This window comes from Pteronotus mesoamericanus, unplaced genomic scaffold (assembly GCF_021234165.1).
Source record: "Pteronotus mesoamericanus isolate MK-2021 breed Mesoamerican mustached bat unplaced genomic scaffold, CSHL_Meso_final scaffold_54, whole genome shotgun sequence".
In the NCBI taxonomy this organism is placed as follows: Eukaryota; Metazoa; Chordata; class Mammalia; order Chiroptera; family Mormoopidae; genus Pteronotus; species Pteronotus mesoamericanus.
Genome location: NW_026555321.1, coordinates 42,623,686 through 42,641,007, shown reverse-complemented (window position 1 = coordinate 42,641,007; position 17,322 = coordinate 42,623,686). Strand labels below are relative to the sequence as shown.

At 37.9% G+C, this 17,322-nt stretch overlaps 1 protein-coding gene across 3 annotated transcripts in view; it reads left to right on the top strand.

The window, feature by feature from the left end:
* The first annotated feature begins 548 nt into the window (after nt 1-548).
* The window catches only part of CFAP20DC (CFAP20 domain containing), a 253,337-nt gene continuing 236,563 nt past the window's right edge, over nt 549-17,322 (top strand). For all 3 annotated transcript variants that reach the window (XM_054595084.1, XM_054595085.1, XM_054595083.1), the window contains exons 1-3: nt 549-588; nt 3,714-3,803; nt 12,270-12,363. In XM_054595084.1, coding sequence (XP_054451059.1) covers nt 568-588; nt 3,714-3,803; nt 12,270-12,363 — 205 coding nt within the window. In that variant the 5' untranslated portion in view covers nt 549-567. The remainder of the gene's footprint in view (nt 589-3,713; nt 3,804-12,269; nt 12,364-17,322) is intronic.

Sequence of the window (17,322 nt, the reverse complement as noted above, 5' to 3'; positions counted from 1 at the left end):
TGAGCAGTCCACCCCCTCTCAGGGACTCTCTCAGTTGCCTGGGTAACGCTAATGTCACCGCTAGTCTGTGCCTGCTGGCAGGAAGTCCAAACAGCGCAATGCGCAGGCGCCTCCTGAGAACCAATGGGCGCGGCCAGAATGTTGGCGCCGCTCCGCCCACCCCCCTCCTCACTTCTTTTCCGTACGGACTCAGCGGCGGGGTGGGACAGAGCGCCAGCTGCAGCGCGCCTTCCTTTCCCGGGCAAGCTACCGGTTGTCTGTACCTCCCTGGCCGGGCGCCCCGTTACGTTGGTTACGCACACAATCACTCTCTAGGGTTCGCCCTGGCGGCTGCGCCCTCCCACACCCAGGCACTCCAGAGGCGGGTATCGCGATGGTGCGGGTCGGGGGCCCGAGGCGGAGCTGACCCGGGGCTGAGAAGAGCCTGAGTGAGGGCCAACCACGAAGCCCTTCCCTGCCCGTGGGCCTTTGGGGTTCCCGCCCACCGATTTCCAGCCGTCTGGGTTACGTTACTCGCTGGAAGCCCTGAACTCCGTGCCCCTCAAGCCCGGGCTCCCCCTCGCGGGAATGTTCAAAAATGAGTACCAGGTAACCCAAAACGGCTCCCTAACCTGTCTGTTTAGGTTTCGGGGCGTGGGTGAGGTAGCTGCTGCTCGGGGCGAGGGCAAAGTTTCCCCCAATCTCCCATAATATGATCTTTTTCGGGGTAAGAAGGAATTAATGGATGTGTTCTTCATCCAAAAAGAAAGAAAAAAGAAAAGCAACTAACGCCTGGGCTTGTGATTTGACTTTGATCAGTCTCCAGCTCAGTGTTTCTCAAGGTATAGGGAGTGCCTGAGATTCTGATTAAAATGCAGATCTTAAACCCCAACCAGACTCCTGAATTAGAATCTCGAGGACAGGGCTTGAGCTTTAACAAGCGGTTTGAGTACGCAGTACTGATGGACACCGGTGTATCAGAAGCTATCTAGAAGAAAGTGAATGAGTGAGTGCACTGAATGGTTAAACCTAGAGAGAGAGCAAGCACTTTAGCTATTTGCTATTTTCTCCAAGCCTGGGGGTCAGTGATTCTCAAACACTGGGGTATATTAGGATCACTTAGTATATTTGTTAAAATGCAGATTTCCTGCCTCTCACCCCAGATTAGTGAATCAAAATCCCTGTAGATGGGTCTAGTTAATTTACCTTTGTAACAATTACTCCTCAGTTCATGCTAATTCAGGTGGTCCAAAGATCACAGGGGAGAAACTTTCTGGATCTTCCATAGACACCTTGAGTATCCTTGAGAGTGTCTCAATGCCTGACCTGCTTTCTTCACTTCAGGGACATCTCCCTTCCTGCTTTTCCTTTGCCCTAGTCTCCTACCCTCCCCTTCCCACTTCTGCCTCAGTTTACATTCTCAATTTACTATGTTTTCCATCCTAGCCCTACTGTTAGCATGAACTGCTTTGTTCCTGTGCTAGATCAGTCCTCCACTGGTTTACAACTGTTGCTTCTACCTTTTCACCAAACACTACCTGCCTTCTCATGAGTATCCCAACAATATTTTGCAGTTCTCTTTCTTCTATTCCAATTATTAGAACGATTTTAGAGAGTTTTACTCCCTGCATATAGGTAGACTATATTGTTATATAAAAAAAGCATACTCCTACTGTGGGAAACTTGGAAAACAGGAGAAAAAGGAATGGGAAGTGGCAGTTTTCTATCTCACCAGTATAAGGATTTTCTTTAAAAAAAAAAAAGCAACAAAAAAATCTGCCTTAAATTTAAAATTCATAATGAAATATGACCTGACCCCAGAAACTATAGTAATTCTATCCACACACAGTTTGCACATAATACTGCCTAAGGAAGAAGAAATTAAGTGTCTTAAGTGATTCTGTCTTAAAACACAGAAGCAAAAATAGCTTTATGTTATTGAGAAAAATTAGAAGCTAGAAATTCTTTACAAAAATCAGACATAATTGTTCATGCGCTGCTTATAATTTAAACAGGCTATAAAAGAAAACCATGTTTAGTCTTTATTTCCATTTTCAATTTCTTGCAATAAACTCTTCCTCAAAGATAATCATCTTAATTCCTCTCCTTTACCATGAAAGGTGATGGAAATTTAGCAATGTGTTTAGTGTTCTTCCATAAGCATCTCTCTTCATGTTCTTAGGTTTATAGTAGGGAACATTTAGCTTATCTATAGATAAGATTCTCTATTTTTCTTGTACAGATTTTAGAGGTCTCCAAATTAATATGTATTAAGTATATAGGGTGGGGCAAAAGTAGACTTACAGTTGTATGTGAAACACAGAGTTTATTCTTGTATCATTATTTAATAATTATTGTATTTCCTTATGAACAACTCTGAACTTATTTTTTCTCCTCCCTGTATACAAAGATTATAGGAATTCTCAAAATAAGAATCATTCTTTCCCTCACTCCCAAACTTTTTTATTGACCAGCCTAAACTACTGTGTTTTGCCATTTTTAACGCACAATTTTGTGCCCAAATTTTTGAGGGAAAAATAAGGGTGCACATTATACATGGGTAGTACTGAAATACCTTGTATCTGTCCTTTTGTTTTATAATTATTTGTTACATAAGATTTCTGGTACCATAATATTTTCAAAAGTAAATGCTAAAATTCCTTTATAATACAAAAAAAAAAAAAACCCAAACAAACCAAGTATCTAAATATAAATTAAAAATTGAATTAAAAATTTAAAAGGTTTTTTTCCTGAAAGTTTGGGCCAAAAATGTGGGTGCACATTATACATAGGAGTGTATTATACACAGCAAAATATGGTATGTATTTGCTGCTTTTTAAATAATTATTGCTGGCATTATTGAGCTTTTGTTATGTGCAAGGTATTGTGCTTGATGGTTTATGTTTACTATTCATTTTACAGATGAAGAATCAGGAGGTTAAGTAACTCCAAGTTCAGGTAGTTAATTAATGCCAAATCTCATACTGGAGCTCAGGCCAGTATGACTAAAAATCTTGTAACAAAAGATAATTATCAGAATTTATTAATCTGGGTTGAACAGGATGTTTTGTAAGCATGATCTATACATGTCAAATAAATGACTCACACTGAGGGATTGTACGTTTATATGGCACAATTTATTTATGTTTAACATGCTTTTAAAAAAATTACTTAAACCATTAATCCAAGGTGATTCAAATCAGAGCTGCTGTGGCTAGTTGCAGTCATGAACCTAAAAAACAAAAACTAAACAAAAAACTAGAACAGGAACAGAATCACAGAAATCGAGATCACATGGAGGGTTATCAGTGGGGAGGGGGGAGGGGAGAATGGGGGAAAAGGTACAGGGAATAAGAAGCATAATTGGTAGGTACAAAAAAGATGGGGATGTTAAGAATAACATAGGAAGTGGAGAAGCCAAACAATTTATATGTATGACCCATGGACATGAACTAAGTGGCAGGGAGGGGAATGCTGGAGGGTGAGGGGGTGCAGGGCGGAAGGGGATAAAGGGGAGAAAAAATTGGGACAACTGTAATAGCATAATAAATAAAATATACTTAAAAAATAACAATCAAGTTATAAAGTAGAAATAATAACAGGGATCATGTTTTCTCCCTGATCTACATACCTGATAGAAGCCAGAACAAAAGTTGTAGACTATGTGGTGGGCTGTATCTCCTCCTTAGCACTGTCTTTCACTTTAATTTAAATATTTCATTTTTGTTTTCTAGGGGGGTCCTTTTGTTGAAATCTTTAGCGCTCAGGGAAAAAATCCTGGTGCAAAATGGAAGATCCTTGGCAGTCCATCTGTGATTTGGAAAGTAAGTGTGAGGAATTAGAGCCACCAAAAACCTGGAAAGATGAGTGACAATTATAACAAAATGGGCTCAGTCAGTTTTCAGAACTGTTTTTCCTGTTCATTCACTCCAAAATTCTTTCATGACATTGTTGCCTGCAGTCCTCCCAGACACCACTCTGCAGTTGTTTAAGACTTGGGCACGCAGCTCACAGCTCTTCTCTGTATACCAAGTCGTGCTTTTGTTTTAGGTGATTTCATTATTTGTGAGGAAAATCTCTCCAAATCTTTAGCTTCTTAGTTTCTTGATTTCTTCATTTCTAAGGATCTGTTCCACTCATTTTAGCATTCATTCCCACTGTCACACCCTGTATCTTATCACCACAAACTGCAGGGCCTCTGAAATTACTGAGAAATCAAGACAGCCATCTTTGACCCTAATCTTCAATTCCTCAGGCTGCTTTGCCCAGTTACTCCCACTATGTTTGTTCTTCCACATACAATTGAGATGCTTAGGTCATTGGCTATTCTACTTTCCCCTATATTTAGTTTTATTTATGTGTTTATTTTCTGTGTCTTCACTTCCTTTTCTCTCTAGCGTAGAATCCATAGTCCATGATTTCAGTCACTGCCTGGTCAAGACCTTGAATGCCCGTGCTCCTTGTCCTTTCATCATCCCTGCCTAGCAAACACCAACCCTTTCTGAATCCTGAGTCATCTGTCTGCCTCTGGGCTTCCCAGTACCTTTGGAGAAAATACCTACAGTCTTTCATATTTGAAGATGCTATAAATTCAACCTGAACACCCCAGAAAAATCTCTAAAATAATTCTTTCTCCATTATCTTCAGATTTTTCAACCACCAACTCCCTATCCTCATCCCCAATCCACACCCAGAGAGGTCCTCCCGACTTACCGGAAGACCTCACACCCCATTTCATGGGGGAAAACCAATGCCATCAGGTAGAAACTACCTCAGTTTTCTGTTACCAGATGTAGAAACCTATATAGACTTAGGTTTCTTGATAGACATCCCTATTTTCTCTTTCTGTTCCCTCCTGTACACTCGAGAGAAAAATGCCTTTCTAGGGACTCTGCTCTATACATAACTTTAAAACTGCTATTGAGTGCATACTGATTGCCAAGCACAGCATTAAGTACATTATGTATGCTATGTAATATGTACAATAGTCTTGTGAGGTAGGTATCTTTGTGTCCTTTTTATAGGCCATAAAACTAAGGCATGGAGAGGGTAAATGCTCACAATTATGCAGCTCTTACTATGAATGAGAGATAAATGATGCTGTGAGGATGTATAGCAAGGAAATTAGGAAAGGCTTCCCAAAGGAATGGCACCTGATCTCTTAACAGCTAAGGAGACACTGGGTGGGGCTGGTGGAGAGCAAAGCATTTCAGGGAAAGGGAAAAGCCTTGTACAAAGTCCTTGTGTCAGGAGAGAGTGTAGGATTTTTTAGAATTTTTAAGAAACTGCAAGAAGGCTACTAAGGCTATGATGCAGACAGGAGAGAGTACAAGGTAGGAGATGGGGTTTGAAAAATTGGGCAGGGACCAGATTACGCTGGAGTTTATGAACCAGCTGAAGATTTTGCTAAACTGTTAAAAGGTTTTAAGTATATGCCCAGCTTGTGTGTAGATGGAATAAATAACATACTTTGTGTATGTATATTCATTTCAAATACATAAGAGATGCTATTGTGATGGGTATAATAAATTTATTAAAGTGTTACTTAATTCTTAGCAGCCATTAGTTGTAATGCATTTCTTTTTTTTAATAAATACATTTATTTCTCTTTTTTAAAAATTTTCAAATACATTTGTCTCCATTTACCCGCCACCACTTTCTTCTGCCCCACCTACTCCTACCTCCCACCCTTAATCCTTCCCCACATTGGCTTCTTCCCTGTGTCCTTTGCACTTCTTCCTTGATTTGACTCTTCCCTTCCCCTCCCTGCTAACCGCCCCCACCCCCGCCCTCTCTCCCTCCCATCCCTGTAGGTTTCTTCTTTCTTTCAGTGTTGCTGGTCATATTTTCCTTGCCTGCTTGCTTTGCTGATTAGGTTCCACTTATAAGTGAGATTATATGGTATTTGTCTTTTAACACCTGGCTTATTTCAGCATAATGCTCTCCAGTTCCATCCATGCTGTTGCGAAGGGTTGTAGCTCTTTCTTTCTTTCTGCTGCATAGTATTCCATTGTGTAAATGTACCATAGATTTTAATCCACGCATTTACAGATGGGCACTTAGGTTGCTTCCAATACATGGCTACTGTAAATAGGGCTGCTATGAACATTGGGGTGCATAGGTTCTTTGGAATTTGTGTTTTGGGATTCTTAGGGTATAATCCCAGCAGTGGAATGGCTGGATCGAAAGGCAGTTCCATTTTTAGTTTTTTGAGGAAATTCCAAACTGTTTTCCACAGTGGCTGCACCGGTCTGCATTCCCAACAACAGTGCACTAGGGTTCCTTTTTGTCCACATGCTCACCTGTTTGTTTGTTGATTTATTTATTATGGCTATTCTGACTGGTATGAAGTGATATGTCATTGTGGTTATAATTTGCATTTCTCTAGTGGTTAGTGATGCTGAGCATCCTTTCATAAGTCTCTGGGCCCTCTGCATCTCATCCTTGGAGAAGTGTCTGTTCAGGTCCTTTGCCCATTTTTTAATTGAATCGTTTGACTTCCTGGATCGAGTCGTGTGAGTTATTTATATATTTTGAGATCAAACCCCTGTCTGAAGTATCATTGGCAAATATATTTTCCCATACGGTTGGTTCCCTTTTCATTTTGCTGAGGTTTTCTTTAGCCATGTAGAAGCTTCTTATTTTGATGAAGTCCCATTTGTTTATTCTTTCCTTTATGTCCCTTGCTCTAGGGGACATATTGGTGAAAATATTGTTGCATGGGATATCTGAGAGTTTCCTGCCTATGTTCTCCTATAGGACTTTTATGGTGTCGTGACTAATATTTAGTCTTTCATCCATCTTGAATTTATTTTTGTGTATGGTGTAAGTTACTGGTCGAATTTCAATTTTTTGCATGTAGCTGTCCAGCTCTCAAAACACCGTTTGTTGAAGAGACTATTTTTACTCCATTTTATGCTTCTGCACCCTTTGTTAAATATTAACTGACCACAGAGACATGGGTTTATTTCTGGGCTCTCTATTCTGTTCCATTGATCTATGTGCCTGTTCTTATGGCACTACCAGACTGTTTTGATTACAGTGGCCTTGTAATATAGTTTGATGTCAGGTATTGTGATCCCTCCTACTTTATTTTTCTGTCTCAGAATTGCTGTGGCTATTCAGGGTCATGTATGGTTCCATATACATTTTTTAAATGTTTGTTCTATGTCTGTGAAATACATCATTGGTATTTTAATAGGGATTGCATTGAATCTGTAAATTGCTTTGGGTAATATGGACATTTTGATGATGTTAACTGTTCCTATCCATGAATACAGTATATGCTTCCATTTATTTGTGTCTTCCTTATTTCTTGCTTCAGTGTTGTCTAGTTTTCTGCTTACAGGCCTTTTACCTCCTTGGTTGGGTTTATTCCTAGGTCCTTTATTTATCTTTTTGCTATATAGCAAAGGGGATTTTTTTCCTGATTTCTGATTCTGATATTTCAGTTTTGGTGTACAAAAGTGCTTCGATTTCTGAATGACTTTGTATCCTGCTGTTTTGACAAATTCCCTTATTAGGTCGAGTAGTTTTTTGGTGGAACCTATGGGGTTTTCTATGTACACTATTCATGTCATCTGCAAACAATGACAGTTTTATTTCCTCCTTTCCAATTTGGATGCCTTTTATTTCTTATTCTTGTCTGATCACTGTGACTAGGACCTCCAATTTATGTTGAATCAAAGTGGTGAAAGCAGACATCCTTGTCTTGTTCCTGATCTTAGTGGGTAAGCTTTTAGTTTTTGCTCATTGAGTATGATGTTGGCTGTAGATTTTTCATATATGGCCTTTATTATGTTGAGGTATGCACCCTTTATTCCTATTTTGCTGAGTTTTTTATGATAAATGGGTGCCGTACCTTATTAAATGCTTTTTCTGCATCTATTGATATGAGTGATTTTTGTGCTTCCTTTTGTTTATGTGATGTATTACATTTATTGATTTGTGAATATTGAACCATCCTTGCATTCCTGGGATGAATCCCACTTGATCATGGTGGATATATTACTGGATGTGGTTTGCCAATATTTTGTTGAGGATTTTAGCATCTATGTTTGTCAGCGATATTGGCCTGTAGTTTTCTTTCTTTGTTGTGCCTTTATCTGGTTTTGGGATTATGATGACACTGGCCTCATAAAAATAGTTTTGGAGTCCTCCCTCTTCTTGGCTTTTTTGGAATAGTGTGAGAAGGACAGGGGTTAGCTTTTCCTTAAATTCTCCTGTGAAACCGCCTGGTTCAGGGCCTTTGTGTACCTGGAGTTTTTTGATTACTGCTTCAAGTTCACCTGCTCTTACCGGACTGTTGAGGGTTTCAGCTTCTTCTTCATTCAATGTGGGAAGGTTATATTTTTCTAGAAATTTGTCCATTTTACCCAGGTTTTTAAATTTCTTGGTAAGTAATTGTTCATAGTAGTTTCTTACAATCCTTTGTATTTCTGTGATATCAGTTGTAATCTTTCCTCTTTTATTTCTGATATTATTTATTTGTGTCCTCTCCCTTTTTTTGCGTGATGAGTGTGCTTAAAGGCTTGTCAATTTTGTTTATCTCTTCAGAGAACGAGCTCCTGGATTTGTTGATCCTTGGAATTGTTCTTTTCATCTCTGTGTCATTCCGTTTTGCTCTAACCTTGATTATTTCCTTCCTTCTACTCACTCTTGGCTGTGTTTGTTGTTGTTTCTCCAGTTCTTGAAGCTGGAGTGTTAGGTCATTTATTTGAAATGTTTCTATCTCTTTTAGTAAGCCTGTATTGGTATGAACTTCCCTCTCAGGACTGCCTTCGCTGTGTCCTAAGGGTTTTGGACAGTAGTGTGTCCATTTTCATTTCTTTCCAGAAACTTTTTGATTTCTTCTTTGATCTCAATATTGACCCATCCATTATTTAATAGTGTACTTTTCAATCTCTATGAGTTTGAATGTTTTTGAGTTTTTTCTTTGAGTTTTGTTTCTAGTTTGAAGCCCTTGTGTTCTAAGAAAATGCTTGTTATGATTTTGATTTTCCTGAATTTGTTGACGCTTGTTTTGTGTCATATAATGTGGTCTATCTTGAAACTATTCCGTATGCATTTAAAAAGAATGTGTATTATGCTTCTTTGGGATGAAAGGTTCTATATATGTCAGTTAAGTCCATTTGCTCTAATGTGTCATTAAATTTCACAATATCCTTGTTGATTTTTTGTTTGGAAGACCTATCCATTGTTGACAGTGGGGTGTTAAAATCCCTACTATCCGTGTGTTGCTTTCTGTATCTTTCTTGAAGTCCTCCAAGATTTTCCTTATATATTTGGGTGCTCCTGTGTTGGATGCATATATGTTTACAATGTTTATGTCTTCTTGATGGATTCATCCTTTGAGTATTATAAAGTGTCCTTCAGGGTCTCATTTTATGGCCTTTGTTTTGAAATCTATTTTGTCTGATATAAGTGTTACTACCCATGGTTTTTTTCCCTGTACATTTGCTTGGAATATTTTTTTCCATCCCTTTACTTTTGGCCTGTGTAGGTCTTTTGTTCTGGGATGGGTCTCTTGTAGGCTGCAAATGTGTGGGTCATGTTTTCTTCTCCATTCAGCTATCCTGTGTCTTTTGATTGGGGCATGTAGTCCATTTATATTTACAGTTATTTAGATACTTATTCATTTTTGCCCTTTGTACCTATGATTCTCTCTTTCTTACCCTTTTCTTCATCTTCTCAAAGCAGTCCCTTTAGCATATCTTGTAGTGCTGGTTTGATGGAGGTGTCTTTTATATTTCTTTTGTCTGGGAATCTCCTTACTTTGCCTTCCATTTTAATTGAGAGCCTTACTGGATAGTGCAGTCTTGGTTGAAGGCCCTGGCTTTTCATGACTTGGAGTATTTCTTGCCATTCCCTTTTCTCTTGGAGTGTTTCTGGGGAGAAGTCAGCTGGCTAGCCAAATTGGGGCTCCCTTGTGTATTACTACCTGTTTCTCCCTTGCTGCCTTTAGGATTCTGTTCGTGTTTGATATTTCCATTTTAATGATGATTTGTCTGGGAGTGGGCCTCATTGAGTTCCTCTGGAATGGGACCCTCTGTGCTTCCTGTGTGACTTTTTCTCTCCTCAAATTAGGCAAGTTTTCCATCATTACTTTTTCAACAGGTTTTCTATTCCTTGTTCCTCTTCTCATTCTGGTATTCCTGTTGTACGGAAATCAGTACTTTTCAGGTTGTCCTGCATTTCCCCAAACATCTCTTCATTCTTTTCAAGTCTTTTTTTCATTTTCTTGCTCTTTCTGGGAGCTTTCTTTTCTACCTTGTCATCCAGCTCACTGATTCAATCCTCTGCTTCATCTAGCCTGCTTTTGATTCCTTCTACTGCGTTCTTTAATTAGGAGATTGTATTCTTCTTTTCCTCTTGCCTCTTATTGATAGTTTCTATGTGTTTTTTTATGCTGATACCATTTGCAATAAGTTCCTCATAGTTTCCTTATAGTTTTTTGTAGTTCTCTCTGAGCTCACTGAGCTCATTGAATTCCTTATTAACATTGTTTTGAACTCAATATCTGATAGTTGATTTCCTCTATTTCATTTAGTTCTCTTTGTGGGGATTCCTCCTATCCCTTTGATTGGGGGCTATTTCTTTTTCTTCCCATTATTTGTGATACTCTTCTTTTTTGCTTCTGCTTCTTAAATTGATCTTTCTTGATTTCCTGACTTTGTGGTGTGAACTTCTGTGGTAGGAGACTGGTTTTTTTTCCTTTCTTTCTGGACCTGCCTCGTATGATATCAGCTCTTTACCCCATCTGACATTAGGCACTCTTTAAGAGTCTTCCAGGAATCTACTTCTGTGTCTGTCTCCTCCAGTTGTTAGTCTAGTCACTCTGCACTCAGCTGTCTGGGAGGGGCAAAGTCCCTCCTGTGGGCAGGGCTGTTGTGTCCTTTCATGCTGCTGCCTCTCAGGGGAGTGGTCTGCCTGAACAAGATGGCGGCTGCCATATTGGGGGTGATCAGCACTGGGACCCTGCCATCCACTTCCTCAGTTCTTTCTCCCAAGCCTCCTCCAGTCTCTCCTCAGGCAGCTGCAGCTCATTCTGTCCCTACCTTTGCTGGAGCCCAGGGTAAGTGGCTGCTACTACAAACTTTTCCATTGGCTCTTTAAATGGCTCTTTGCATCTCCAGCTGCCTGTCTCAGATAGAGAGCACACTTTCGCTTTTCACAGCTGGCTGTTATCTGCGTGTGTTTTGGACTCTGGTGCTGTAGGCTGGAGATCCCCACTTGTGGTTTAGACCCTGCTTTTCTCAAGGGGGTCCAGCTGGCCTTTTCAATATCCCTTGGTGCTGCCACCCGTGGGTGCTTAGCCCACTGTCTTGAGCTTCCACCACACTCCTTACCAGTTAGGTGGTTCTATAGCCAATTCCTCTGTCTGTCTGAGGTTTTAAGGCTCCTCTCTTGTTATTGTTCTGTTGTTTTGCTGGTGATTTCTCCACAATTTAGTTGTAATTCCAGATTGGTCCTGGGAGGAGGTCAGTGGGACTTCCAGTCACTCTTCTGCCATCTTAAGACCACCTTAAAGTCCACCTTAATGCATTTCTTAACATACACAAAACAGGAGAGTAGGAGGACCTGTGAAATATTTTAATGTAAAAAGGGTTTTATACTCAAAAGACTGGAAATTGTGTTCATAAAAAGTAACCGTTAACAGTACCACTTTGACTCATGGAAATTAGACCCTGACATTAAAAAGTTTTATCCAGGTTTGCTTCATTTTGCTTTTTCTGTTTCTCTGACCTTAGTTCTTTAGGTCACCTTAATTGTAACACTTTAATTTGTACTTGTTTTAAGTAAATAATATAGAACTTCAAATTACAGCATGAGTAAAAAAATAGGCAATGATAAATTTTGTTATGAGCCATCGCCAAAAATTAAGGAACTTTCAGACTGGTTACAACACAGGTTAGATGATTTACTATATTGTAACAGGACATGATGTTCAGTCTGTGCTCTTAGAAATAAATACACAGATTAAAGGAGAGGAAGGGTAAATGAACTCTGGAAACTCAAAATTAGTAACTTGAGAATCCCTAATCTTGGAGAGTGTTTTTTATATTTGGAGGAAGAGTGCCTTGATATAATAGAGAATTGGCCAAGTGGCTTTGTGTGGCTTCTGTTTGACAATTCCCAGCACGTGTCAGGGTAAGAGTATCAAGGCCTAAGTCTACTTTTAAGGCATTTGAATGTGGGACTTGTTTCCTATTAGTTTTCAGCTCCAATTTTACAATAGAAGCCAAATAAAATATACTTCAATAACCATCATTTTCATTTTTGTTGTATAGGAGTTTGATAAAGAAGTTAAAAGTTTTGTGTTTGTCCTGGAAGGCAGCAGCCAAACAAACAAAATTCAGTTACCAAAGGAGAATAAGCAGATCCGTAAGTAAGATTTTTAACATTGAAGCTTAATATTTGATGCTTAAAATTATATTTTTAAGTATCATACAGAGGTGGTAGTTTGAGTTTTACTGGCATATGTTGACATGAAATGATAGGATTTTTTTTAAATTTCAAAAGTAACATTATGTCAGACTTTAAAAAAAATATGGTCTGCTTCATTGTTTACTAGAAATCCAGCAGTATTTTTAAGAAGATTTAGAGGATTATGTAATAGCCACTAATTATAATAGTAATAGATTTATTGAGCACTTTCTATGTTCCTGTGACTTTCTAAGCATGTCACATTTAACTCTTTTAATCCTTGCAATAGCTCTTTTATAAATGAGCACTGAGGTTGTCAAGAAATCAGGTAGTTAAGGCTAAGTTTTGAAATAAACTCAGGAGTTCCTAAATTATAGGAAATTAATTTATGAGAAAAAAATTACGTAAAATTTAGTATTTAATGTCATATCAATCTATATTCCTTTAAAATATTATTATCTAATAAGGATAAATATTAATATGTTTTTTAACAAAAGCGCAAAGAGTAGATTTCAATTCTTATTTACTTTGGAAATTAGGGTCAGCATTTTAAAGCAGAAGAAACCCTGAGAGACCACCTACATTTAGGATCAGAAGCCCAGTTATTGGTAGAACTGGGATTAAAATTTGAGGCTCTGCCACGAAATTAGACTTTGAGTAAACTGATGTGATTTAAGAAAAATTATTTTTCAAAACTAGGATTAATCAGATTTTTATCAACTTTCTTCTATGTTTTGACTATGGATTTTAGGTGATTTAGCAAATATCAGTAGCCAGCTATTTTTTACACTCATCATTTACTTATTCTTTCCTTCGTTAATTAAGAACATTTATCAAACACTACTGTGTACTAGGTACTATGAAAAGACTGTTCTAGGTACTTGATTTTCTCACTTTATTTCAATTTTCTAACTGTTTATAGAATCTGTGTTTTATCTATCATTTCAAGCTACTACATGTATATTTTAGATTTCCGAGACATAAACCAGGCCATAGAATTTATAGATAGGAGATGATTAATTTTAAAATGGTTTGCCAGTCTTTCCTTCTAAAGTGAAATAAGAAACAGAACTCAGAAAGGATAATCATTGTTAAATTAATTTTTATTAATTTACTGCAGTTTAAAAAATCATGAATTCCTCATAGTTCTTGTTTTTTTAAAAATAAGATGGTTTTTTTAAATTTTCACAAAAATTTATGTATAAATGAGATGAGCTAAGATGATCCAGGGAAACATTCTGAAATTGTAGATCTTTCTTCTTAGAGGAGACATGTTCCATCTTTTTTTAAGGATTTTGACTTTGTGAGATAGATACATTTGATTCATAGGAACATGACTTAATCTAAGCCAGTGTTCTTTTGTTTTTTTTCTTGTTGTTGGCATATATTTCCCTGTGATCCTCTCTGCATCTATACATGGTCATGGTTTTCATAAAATCACGTCACTTCTAGTAACATTTCTCCGTTGACTCTAAAAAATATTTCTCTTCTACCAAAGATTCAATGCCTAAAAAACAATTTCCAACTTCTATCTAAAAAGAATATTTTAGAACAATATTTTTCAATGTGTTATAATTGCTTGTTAAATGGGAAGATGATAGTTTTAATTGGAAGAAACAGAAGAATCTTTTAATATATTTCTTGTACAATGGCCTATAATTAAAAATTAATCTGACTCTTCTGTAACATGTGCAACACTGTAACAAATGAAACAGTTTATACAGTCTTTAAGATTATTTGTAATTTGTGATAGCAGAACTTTATAGTTATTTTTGCTTGTATAAAATGACCTTCTGTGTGAAGTTGTTATGATTAAATTTAAATGGCATGCCTTGAATAGAGAATTGGCTTTCAATTAACATTTCTAAATATAGTTCAGTTACCATTATGGATTTCTATTTTAAGAGTGAACATACACTTTATTTATGCAAATTTGACATTAGCTACCCCATTATGTGTTTCCTGTTATATTAGGTGCTTCTGAAGAAAAAGTTTAATAATGAAATTAAGTACGTTTAACTTTTTATTTTATTTATTTATTTATTTTTTAAATTTTATTTTCAAGTCATGTTTATTCTATTACAATTGTCTCAATTTTTCCCCCTTTGCCCTCCTCCACCCATCCCACCCTGCCCCCCCTCCCACAGTCAATTCCCACTCTGTTGTCCATGTCCATGGGTCATTCATACATGTTCTTTGTTTAGTCTCTTCTCCTTCTTTCCACCATTGTCCTACTTCCCCATAACCTCTGGTCACTTTCAGTCTGCTCCATATTTCCTTGCCTGTGGTTTATTTTGTTCGTTAGTTTATTTTGTTGAATAGATTCCACTTATAGGCGAGATAATATGGTATTTGTCTTTCACCAACTGGCTTATTTCACTTAGCATAATATTCTCCAGTTCCACCATGTTGTCACAAAAGGTAGGAGTTCCTTCTTTCTTTTTTTTTTAAAAAATGCAGATTGATTTTTTTTATTTATCTTTTTAAATGTCAAGATCCATTATAATTTATTTAAAAATTTAAATCTGTTGTAAAGTCTCAGCAGTTAAAACATGACACCAGCACAGAAATAATCAAGTAGATCAAGGATAATAAAATGAGAATTCTAGAAACAAACACATATATCTGTCTAACAAAGTAATATATGATTAAATTGATATTTCAAATCTAGGGGGAAAATAAGGCTTATTCAACAAATAAGGTGCATGGACCACTATTACTTGAAATAAAACAAATATAGAGCCCTATATCACACATTATACAAGAAATATTCAGGCGAGTTAAAAATCAATATGTAAACTCTAAGGAGTTTTTGGAGAAAATACAAAATAATATTTTTCTTACCCTGAAGTAACATATTCAAACCCAGAAGCTATAAAGTAAGGTATTTACAATAAGACTATATTAAACATTTAAGACTATATAGTAATACACATATGAAAAAAGTTAAAGGACAAGTAATAGATTAGAAAAGTATTTGCAACACATCTAAAAACAGGTTAATCGTTTTCTGGAGGGGTTTTTTTTAGGGAAAAAATCATGCAAACCTTTAATGAAAAATGGGTAAAGGATACCAAAAAGTCATTTAAATTTTTAAAAATAATAGAAATAGGCAAGAAATATACACAAACAGTTTTAGTTTCAACAAATAATAAGATAATTAAAATAACATATTGTCACAATCAGATTAATAAGCATTAAAAATATTGATAATATCAAGTATAGGTGACTGTGAAATGAACAGGGTATCCATAGAAACTTTTTCTTCATCTTAAAGCAGTCCATTTAGCATATCTTGCAATACTGGTTTGGGGGAAGTGTATTCTTTTAGCCTTCTTTTGTCTGGGAAACTCCTTATTTCGCTTTCCATTTTAACTGAGAGCCTGGCTAGGTAGAGCCGTCTTGGTTGCAGGCCTTTGCTTTTCATAACTTAGAATATTTCTTGCTATTCCCTTCTGGCTTGTAGTGTTTCTGTTGAGAAGTCTGCTGCTAGTTGTACCGGGGCTCCCTTATATGTAACTACCTCTTTCTCCCTTGCTACCTTTAGGATTCTCTGTTTGTCTTTGATATTTGCCATTTTAATGATGATGTGTCTTCGAGTGGACCTCATTGTGTTCCTCTTAAATGGGACCCTTTGTGCTTCCTGGACATGTGTGACTTTTTCTCTCCTCCAATGAAGAAGTTTTCCATCATGACTTTTTCAAACAGGTTCTCTATCCCTTCCTCCTCCTCTTCTCCTTCTGGTATCCCTGTTATATGGATGTTATTACTTTTCAGGTTTTCCTGCATTTCCCCAAATGCCACTTCATTCTTTTTGAGTCTTTTTTAATTTTCTTGCTCTTTCTGGGAGCTTTTTCTGCTTTGCCCTCCAGTTCACTGATTCGATCCTCTGCTTCATCGAGTCTGCTCTTATCCCTTCTACTATGTTCTTCAATTCAGAAGTTGTGTTCATTTTCTCTTGCCTCTTATTGATATGTTCTTTTTCATGCTGATATAGTTTTCAGTAAGTTCCTTGTAGTTTCCCTGTAGTTTTTGGTAATTCTCTTCAATCTCACTGAGCTCACTGAGCTTCCTTAAAACCATTGTTTTGACCTCAATATCTGATAGTTGACTTGCCTCTATTTCATTTACTTCTCTTTGTGGGGATTCCTCCTTTCCCTTTGACTGGGGGCTATTTCTTTTTCTCCCCATTATTTGTGATAGTCTTCCTTTTTGCTTCTGCTTCTTAAATTGATCTGTCTTGACTTCCTGACTTTGTGGTGTGAACTTCTGTGATAGGAGACCACTGTTTTTTCTTTCTGGATCTACCTCTGATGATGTCAGCTGTTCACCCTGTCTAACCATAGGCAGTGTTTTCAAGACTTCCAGGAACCTACTGTTTGTGACTGTCTCCTTCACTTGTTAGTCTAGTCACTCTGCACTCAGCTGTCAAACTTAGGCACCACAGGGTGATGAAGAGTCCCTTCTGTTCATGAGGTTATTTTGTCCTCTCATGCTGCTGCTGGTCAAGGGAGCGGACTGCTTGAGCCAGATGGCTGCTGCCCTCTGGGGGAGGAGTCAGCACCAGTATCTCACTGGCTGCTCTCTCAGTTCTCTCCCCAGAGCCTCCATCTCCAGACTCTCATCAAGTGTCTCTAGACCATGCTGTGCCCCCTTTATCCAGGGATCTACCATATGTGACTGCTACTCTGTACTCAGCAGTAAGGCTTACACACCACCAGGCCAGGGCAGAGCCTCCTGGGGGCAGGGCTATTGGGTCTTCTCATGCTGCTTTTGCTCAGGGGAGTGGTCTGCCTGAGCAAGATGGCACGAGCCGTATGTGGGAGATATCAGCACTAGGATCCTACCAGCTACTCCCTCTGTTCTCTCCCCAAAGCCTCCTTCCTCGGTCTGTCCTCAGACGTCTCCAACCCTCTC